General features: G+C 47.0%; 2 protein-coding genes across 4 annotated transcripts; both read left to right on the forward strand.

Moving 5' to 3' along the window:
* The first annotated feature begins 222 nt into the window (after nt 1-222).
* LOC125514265 (splicing factor 3B subunit 1-like) lies at nt 223-5946 on the forward strand. Of its 3 annotated transcripts, none has more exons than XM_048679569.1 (4): nt 223-4169; nt 4908-4963; nt 5332-5404; nt 5495-5946. In XM_048679569.1, the coding sequence occupies exon 1, from the start codon at nt 316-318 to the stop codon at nt 4162-4164; it is 3849 nt and encodes a 1282-aa protein (XP_048535526.1). In that variant the 5' UTR covers nt 223-315; the 3' UTR covers nt 4165-4169; nt 4908-4963; nt 5332-5404; nt 5495-5946. The 3 variants fall into 3 exon arrangements, with proteins under 3 accessions (XP_048535526.1, XP_048535525.1, XP_048535524.1); XM_048679568.1 differs by having other exon boundaries at nt 5332-5401; XM_048679567.1 differs by lacking the exon at nt 5332-5404 and having other exon boundaries at nt 224-4169; nt 5621-5946.
* Nucleotides 5947-6361: 415 nt separating this feature from the next.
* LOC125516589 (dolichol kinase EVAN-like) lies at nt 6362-9194 on the forward strand (the record flags this gene model as incomplete). The annotated part of the gene is made up of 8 exons (XM_048681973.1): nt 6362-6712; nt 7310-7422; nt 7577-7765; nt 7881-7985; nt 8297-8367; nt 8455-8529; nt 8692-8918; nt 9074-9194. Coding segments are annotated over exons 1-8 (1095 nt in total), but the record flags the coding sequence as incomplete, so codon positions are not given.
* Nucleotide 9195: the final 1 nt, after the last annotated feature.

Consider the following 9195-nt stretch of genomic DNA (forward strand, 5'->3'; position numbering starts at 1 on the left):
AAAATATGTTACTCCTAATTTATTCCTTGAATTCACCCGCAAAATAATAATAATAATAATTTCTTGATTTTTTTGTTTGATTTTAAGTCGGTTCACTCCGTCCTAAAAAAAAGCCGGTCATATTCCGTGCCCCAGAAAAGAAGGCGGTTCCTTTTTTTGCCAGATCAATCAACGGCCCAGAGGCCAGACTTCTCTGCGATCTACTCGTACTTTGCCAGATCCCAAACTTCCCAAGTCCAAACCATCCCTTCCACCCAATCCCCCCCCGCGTCCCCCCACCCCTCTCTCGCGAAACCCTAGCCCCGCGCCGCCGCCATGGACGGGATCGACGCGGAGCTCGCGCGCGCGCAGGACGAGCGCCGGAAGCTGGAGGAGGCCCTGGCGGCCGGCGCGCCCATGGCCGTCTCCTCCGTCACCTTCGACAAGGACCTCTACGGCGGGGGCGGCTCCGGCTCCGACCGCTTCGCCGGCTACGACACCTCCATCCCGGCCTCCGAGGACGACGCGCCCGAGGACGACAGCGCCGAGCCCTCCGCCGCCAACCCCGCGGTGCGCCGCCTCGCGTCCTACACGGGCCACGCCGTCGCCGCCGCCGACATCCCCCGCTCGGAGGACGACGACGGGATGCCCGCCAAGAGGTCCCAGCGCATCATCGACCGCGAGGACGACTACCGCCGCCGCCGCCTCGACCGCATCATCTCGCCCGAGCGCCACGACGCCTTCGCGTCCGGGGAGGCCACCCCGGACCCCTCCGTCCGAACCTACGCCGATGCCATGCGCGAGAGCAAGGTGCAGCAGGAGAAGGAGCACGTGCTGCGGGAAATCGCCAAGAAGAAGAAGGAGGAGGAGGAGAAGGCCAAGGAGAAGAAGGCTGCGCCTCAGCCACAGCCAGCCGCGACCAAACGGCGCAATAGGTGGGATCAGTCGCAGGACGGCGATGCTGCTGCTGGGGCCAAGAAGTCCAAGACCTCAGACTGGGATGCCCCTGATGCAACTCCTGGGATTGGGCGCTGGGACGCCACTCCTGGCCGTGTTGGAGATGCAACGCCCTCTGTGAGGAGGAATAGGTGGGATGAGACTCCAACTCCAGGGAGGATGGCTGACGCAGATGCAACTCCTGCAGCCGGTGGCATTACTCCAGGAGCCACCCCTTCTGGGGCATGGGATGCTACTCCTAAGCTGCCTGGTGGGCTTGTCACACCAACACCCAAGAAGCAGAGATCTAGGTGGGATGAGACACCAGCAAGTATGGGGAGTGCAACACCTGGTGGTACAGCAGCGACACCTGCTGGGTTCAACACTCCTGGGCAAACACCATTCGGAGCAGAGAACCTTGCCACGCCAACACCTGGTCACCTTGCTGCTCGTGGCCCGATGACTCCGGAGCAGTACCAGCTCTTGCGGTGGGAGCGGGACATTGAGGAGCGGAACAGGCCTCTCACTGATGAGGAGCTTGACTCCATGTTCCCGCAGGAGGGATACAAGATTCTTGAGCCTCCAGCTTCATACCAGCCCATACGTACCCCAGCAAGGAAGCTGCTTGCTACGCCAACACCTCTGGGCACACCAATGTATGCTATTCCAGAGGAGAACCGTGGACAGCATTTTGATGTGCCCAAGGACTTGGGTCCTGGTTTGCCCCTCATGAAGCCAGAGGACTACCAGTACTTTGGGACGTTGCTGAATGAGGACGAGGAGGAGCAGCTAACGCCAGAGGAGCAGAAGGAGAGAAAAATCATGAAGCTCCTGCTCAAGGTAAAGAACGGCACACCCCCACAGCGGAAGACAGCACTCCGGCAGCTCACGGACAAAGCACGCGAGTTTGGTGCTGGCCCATTGTTCAACAAAATCCTGCCATTGCTCATGCAGCCAACACTTGAGGACCAGGAGCGGCATCTCCTGGTGAAGGTCATTGATAGGGTGCTGTATAAGCTGGATGAGCTGGTCCGTCCATTTGTGCACAAGATTCTTGTTGTTATCGAGCCACTTTTGATTGATGAGGATTACTATGCTCGTGTTGAGGGCAGGGAGATTATCTCAAATCTTAGCAAAGCTGCCGGTCTTGCTACTATGATTGCTGCCATGAGACCGGATATTGATAACATTGACGAGTATGTGAGGAATACGACTGCTAGGGCATTCAGTGTGGTGGCTTCTGCTTTGGGTATCCCGGCCCTCCTCCCATTTTTGAAGGCTGTTTGTCAGAGTAAGAAGTCCTGGCAAGCTCGGCACACTGGTATCAAGATTGTTCAGCAGATTGCTATTCTCATGGGCTGCGCTGTTCTGCCTCACCTTAAGAACCTAGTTGAGATCATTGAGCATGGTCTAAGCGACGAGAACCAGAAAGTGCGGACAATCACTGCCCTATCTCTTGCTGCACTTGCTGAAGCTGCCGCACCCTACGGTATTGAAAGTTTTGATAGTGTGTTGAAACCTCTCTGGAAGGGTATCAGATCTCACCGTGGAAAGGTCCTTGCTGCCTTCTTGAAGGCTATTGGTTTCATCATCCCTCTTATGGATGCTCTGTATGCCAGTTACTACACGAAGGAGGTGATGCAAGTCCTGATTAGAGAGTTCCAGTCACCAGATGAAGAGATGAAGAAGATTGTCCTGAAGGTTGTTAAGCAGTGTGTCAGTACAGAGGGTGTGGAGGCTGATTATATCCGGAGTGACATCCTTCCAGACTTCTTCAAACACTTCTGGGTTAGGAGAATGGCCCTAGATCGTAGGAACTATAAGCAACTTGTGGAAACAACAGTAGAGATGGCAAACAAGGTGGGAGTTACTGGTATCGTTGGGAAGATTGTTGAGGATCTGAAAGATGAAAGTGAGCCTTATAGGAGAATGGTGATGGAAACAATTGAGAAGGTGGTGGCCAACTTGGGTGCCTCGGATATTGATCCTCGTCTGGAGGAGCTGCTTATTGATGGCATCCTGTATGCTTTCCAAGAGCAGACAAGTGATGATGCAAATGTCATGCTTAATGGTTTTGGAGCTGTTGTGAATGCGCTCGGCCAGAGGGTCAAGCCTTACCTTCCTCAGATATGTGGTACCATTAAGTGGCGGTTGAACAACAAGAGTGCGAAAGTTAGGCAGCAAGCTGCTGATCTGATCTCAAGGATAGCTATTGTTATGAAGCAGTGCCAGGAGGAGCAGCTTATGGGTCACCTGGGTGTTGTGCTATATGAGTACCTGGGAGAGGAGTATCCTGAGGTGCTGGGTTCAATTCTCGGAGCATTGAAGGCTATCGTGAATGTTATTGGTATGACTAAGATGACGCCTCCGATCAAGGATCTCCTTCCTCGTCTGACTCCCATCTTGAAGAATAGGCATGAGAAGGTCCAAGAGAACTGCATTGATCTAGTTGGTAGGATTGCTGATCGTGGAGCAGAATTTGTTCCAGCTAGGGAGTGGATGAGGATTTGTTTTGAGTTGTTAGAAATGTTGAAGGCTCACAAGAAGGGTATCAGAAGAGCCACTGTGAACACATTTGGTTATATTGCCAAGGCAATTGGGCCACAGGATGTGTTGGCCACTCTGTTGAATAACTTGAAGGTGCAGGAGCGACAGAACCGTGTCTGCACCACTGTAGCAATTGCTATTGTTGCTGAAACTTGCTCGCCTTTCACAGTTTTGCCCGCCCTCATGAATGAGTACCGAGTTCCGGAGCTAAATGTTCAGAATGGTGTATTGAAGTCTCTCTCTTTCCTCTTTGAGTATATTGGCGAGATGGGCAAAGATTACATATATGCTGTCACTCCCTTGCTCGAAGATGCCCTAATGGACAGGGATCTGGTTCACAGGCAGACTGCTGCATCTGCTGTTAAGCATATGGCTCTGGGAGTTGCTGGCTTGGGTTGTGAGGATGCTCTTGTCCATTTGCTTAACTATATCTGGCCCAACATATTCGAGACATCTCCCCATGTTATAAATGCCGTCATGGAGGCTATTGAGGGGATGCGAGTTGCTCTAGGTGCAGCTGTGGTTCTGAATTATTGCCTCCAAGGCCTTTTCCATCCAGCAAGGAAAGTACGTGAAGTATATTGGAAGATCTATAACTCGCTGTATATTGGTGCACAAGATGCACTTGTTGCCTCTTATCCTGCACTAGGCGATGATGGAGACAATATCTTCAGCCGTCCAGAGCTAGCCATGTTTGTGTGATCAATGTGAGTCTTATTTCTTATTTTGTATTTCTCACTGTAATATCTGTAATGTTTGAGTAGCTACTGAAAAATTCTGCCAAGATATGAAATAAGTTTGTAATATTGGTTGATGCATTTTATGTTTACTAGTTTTGGGTGCTTAATTCAGCAATTCCTTTTGATCCAGACTATACTTGTAGGAGTTAGCTGTTCTTAAGCTTTTGGAGTAATGTTTACTCCAATACGGACAACAACTTTTAACCTGCAGTTATTGAACACTATGCTCAGTAGGTCTCTCCCTAGTATTTCAAGAGAAAAAAAAACTCAGCCAGAAATGGATCGAAACTCTGATAATAGGTTATTATTTAATTTCATTCAGCTCCCTCAGAATTTGCAACTATAGTTTGAAGTGCAAAATCTAGAACAGGAACACATTCAGATCGATTTTACATTGTCAAGACTTGAGCATGAAAATCTTTAAACTCCAAACATGTATGTTGTCCTGTTTAACAAAAGGTGGATGCAGGTAGTAAAACAAATTCTGTTAGTGGGTAGTTGTTTCTTTTCCTCTTCTTTCACATCTACTTTCTTGCCTTTGTATTCAACTGGTGTCAAGATTCTTTGTTTCATGCTCATTTATCTATTTGCGTAGATTCTTAAAATATTACACAGTCTTCTATTGTATTACTTTCAGTTTTACATTAGTCCCGAACTCTTAATAAATATCTAAGATTGGTGTCATTTTGTTGTGTTGTCCTGTAGATTTACATATCCTGCTTTGTGAAGACTTCACATTTTGAGGAGTATCTTATGTCCAGGTAACGAATCTGTATATGATGCTGTACATTCTGCTTGCAGTTCATCATGGACATGTATTTTTGTATGGCATATGCATGTTTTCTGCTAAAATGTATAAATTCTGTCAAGGCAGTAAATTGCTGCTCGGTTAAAGTAGAATCAGCTGTACAGGGAGTAGCACTCTGACCCATTGAGTGTATGTTTAAATAAATAGCTGCTCAGTTTAAGTAGAATCAGCTGTACATGTCATTTTAGCATGTGAGCAGTAGCAGAAGTGGTGTTTAATTTGTGTCGTCGTGTTTCCTTTTGCATTTTCTGTATGTTGTATTTTGTTGCTCTATTACAAATAATACAAAAGCAAGAATCTGATATACAAACGCATTGACAGGCAGGATGTGCATGTCCATGTATCGTCATCCACATGCATCAATGCAGATGCATGTGAAACTTGAACTGGGGTGGTATTTGATTTAGTGCTCACATTTATTTGAACTGGTGCTGTTTGTTCTTGCGAAGTCTGTTTTTATGAAGCTGCATTTTTGTATTTGCAGGCTTGTTGCTTCCTGAAGGGGGTGCAATCTTTAAGAAATACATTTTTTTGTCCTGGTTTACTGTACTGCTTTAACCTACTGCTGGAGTCCTATGGACTAACTGTTGCAGAACTGTTTTGTTTTCAGGGTACTTCTTTCCAAGTGTTACGCCGAAGAGTCTTCTTATCTGGATCTGCGGCCAGGCGACGTAAGGGCAGAACAGCATGTTAATTTCGCCGCAGCTGATAATATGTGAAATCAAGTCGTTAGTAGTGAAGACAATAAAATCACAGTAGCACCAATATCATCTTATTTATCATGTATATTTGGTTATGATGGCCAGCCTCTGCTGTCAAAACTCTGTTTTAGCGATGTTTTGTAACGCTGTAAACCATCAAGCTCTGTACTATGTGTGCTGTGGCATGATTATGTCTGGAATGCTTGCCTAGCTTGCGCTGTTTTACTGTTGATCACCTTTTGTGTTAAACACCTCTGCTGAATCCATGTTTCTCACGGAGTATTCTTGGACTGATGTTCAATTTGCTTGAACCATAGCAAAATGCATCGTGTGTGTATTTATCACTCTTCTGACGATTTCTCAAGCAGTAGTTTAGTTATGATACTCCTTTCGTTCCAAAATAAATGACTCAACTAGTACAATCACTTATTTTGGGACGGAGGGAGTACATTTTAGATAATTTCACCGGATATGTGTGTAGCCCATGCAGTGCCACCACCAGCAAATTCGCGATCTTCAGCGACGCAAACGCCGATATGTCGTGTTTGAGCGGCATGCTGTTGTGGTGGGAAGGAGCGAGCGGCCGTGGTGACCTGGTCTCGCCGACCGCCAATTCTGACCGAGACCGAACCGTGACCCACCGCACCACCCAAAACCAAGCGTCCCAGCCAAACCAAACCAAGCTACCCAGAAACCACGCGCACGCGGCGCGCGAGCGCAACCAACTGCTGGCCAGCCCGCCCATCACCGGCCGTGTCTCCGACGCCACTTCCCTCCCCGCCCGGATCGGGCTCGCCGGCACCGCCCATGGCGTCCTCCTCTGCGCTGCTCACGGGGGAGCGCCTCGTCGTCTTCCTCTTCGCCGCGCGCGTCGCGCTCGCTGCCCCGGCCCGCCTCGCGGCCCCGCTCGCGCTCCTCGCGGGGGCCGCCCTCGCCGTCGAGCTCGCGGTGGACCGCTCCGCCGCGGCCCCTTCCTCCCCGCTCCGCCGGTTCAGGACAAGGTGCGGCCGCTCTCCCTCGCCTCGTTCCTATCCCATCCCACGGGATTAAACAAAATCATCGCGATTCGGCCACCCAGGCGGATTTCCCAGAGTGTAAATTTCGTCTCGTTCGGTTCCTCCGCCAGAAGAATGTGTGCGTATAGATGAGCTCGAATTGCTGGCAGGCGCATGCGGTTCTCCTGCAAAAAAAAAATAAAAAAATCTCTAGTGCGAATTGGTCAAGACGAGCCTCATTTCAATGGGTTGCCAACACGATTGGGGAATAATCGGTGGTGTGGTTAGGGCATTGGCAGATGCGCTGGGGATGATGGTGGTGCAGATAGGAGCTTAATCCTCGGTCGATTCGAGTCATTGATTTAGCATACGCAGTAGAAATGCGGCTTGCCCTTGGCTTAGCGACCATCCCTGAGTAGAATGTAAAAGTTCAGGGGTCTGTTGAAATTTAGTCTAGATCTTATGATGCGCAATCCCAATTGTGCACCTTCACTCTACATCGTGTTTGAGTTATGTGGCTATTTCATTTTATCGCCTCTTTTGTGGCAAGCTACAAAATAAAATTGCACCTAGCGCTTGTTGTCTGATGCATATACCCTCCAGGCCAGGTGCTTCATCAGGCATTCTTCTTGGCGCAACTACTTTGCCTTGTGTTATGCTTGCACGGTTAATCCAGCTTTCGAGGATCTTACCGACAGATCCTAATGGAGCACAAGGTATGTTCCTAAATTTATTGTTTTCATCAACAATTCACAAGTCAGATGCCTTGTGAAGTGCAGTTATCCTCTATTTTATCCATGTGTATTGAACACCTTTTTTTCGTGATGCATACAGTTCACTAACCACATATATTTTGGTTTATGTGGCCAGAATTTGCATACCTCGAAATGCAGTATTGGGCAGTATCCATCAGCTGTGTCAGTGTGCTGGCTTTCTTCCTTTGGCATCTATGTCAGTCTGCCAACAATGAGATTTCTAAAACTTTGAAATATGGTTCATTGATGGTAGTTTTATATCTAGTGACATTCTTGCTGTTCTTCCTAGTGAAGACTGATGGAGGTAACGTGCAAGTATTTATCTGCATTCAATGATAATTACATTGTGTTTTTTAAATCTAATTCAAGTCGAAAGATGAGAAGGATTTGACAAAATAATTGTGTTGAATTTATTGTAGGTCTGTTAGCGATGACCAAAAATGGGTATCTGCTCTGCCATGGCGTGGCTGCTGTGATCTTGATCAAGCACATTCTAGAGAAGTTCCCTTCATGTTCATCTTTTGGTTTGTACCTGAAGTCTAAGATGTAATTAGATCTTTATTTCTATTCTTCTGTTTATATCTGATTGCATATCCTTACATGCATTTATACATTTTTCCAAGATACCTTATGGATTAAGATGAATCCCATGCAGAAATATATATGCACATAAGAACGATTGCAATTGCCCTCACTTTGTTTAGTATCTTTTGCATGTAAGGCCAACTATTTTGTATGGATCTTGTTTAGTAGTGCAATTTATTAGTATATCTCCTCTTCATTTTGACTTGGAAGTGCAACCTTTTTCTTATTCACACTCTTCTGTTTATTCCAGGGGAGGGACTTCTGGTGTCAAGTGGTCTCGTTGTTTACTTCGGTGATATTCTGGCTCGTACTCTTTCAAAGGTGTGAATTGTTCGTAAATCCTAACTATATCTTTGCTATAAAAAAGAGCAAATCTGATGGCCTGTATCATTTTAATTGCACTGGCAGATGGAGTTCTCTGCATCACCAGGGGCATTCATACACACACCTGGAACTCAAAGCGAGATAGCCACCGTTATTCAGGTAGGGTATTTGTTATTTTGATCGTCTGGCTTGAGCTTTATAGCATTTCCATCTCGTACTTCCTTTGGCACGGGTTTTTGCTTGGTCTTTTTCTACTTCCCTGTTATTTCTTACGTCTGGCTTGAGCTTAATAGCATTTACATCTCGTACTTCTTTTGGCAGGGTTTTTTGCTTGGTCTCTTTCTACTTCCCTTGCTGTACAAAAGTTCTCTTCAAGTTTGGGTTTACTGTCGAACATTGGGCAAGCAACGAACACAAGCAATTGAGAAACGAGTAGAAAAAAGAGCAGGCTCTGCTGTATTTTATGTCTCGTTGTTGTTGGTGTTACTGTTCTTAGTGCCGTCATGGACGCGGCTTGTTCAAGGTCTTGAAGTCCATCCGTTTGTTTGGTAAGAATCACCGTTTGACTTTCATGGGAAGAGCATACCACTCATCAGTAGTGGAATTAACATTTTAACTTTGCACTCTGTTCTTTCTCGGAAAATCTTCTGTATATTTACAGATACTGATTTTGTTGTTTGCTTAATGGCTCATTATTTCACAGGGTTCTTAACTACATGTTCACCAATTCAGATGAACGGCTTCTTTTATGCGCATACTGGATATTTGTCATATGTGTATCAATTAGAAGGTTCTACAGTATATCAAAGCAAAGCAAAACAGAGA

This window comes from Triticum urartu, chromosome 6 (genome assembly GCF_003073215.2).
Source record: "Triticum urartu cultivar G1812 chromosome 6, Tu2.1, whole genome shotgun sequence".
NCBI classification, from domain to species: domain Eukaryota; kingdom Viridiplantae; phylum Streptophyta; class Magnoliopsida; order Poales; family Poaceae; genus Triticum; species Triticum urartu.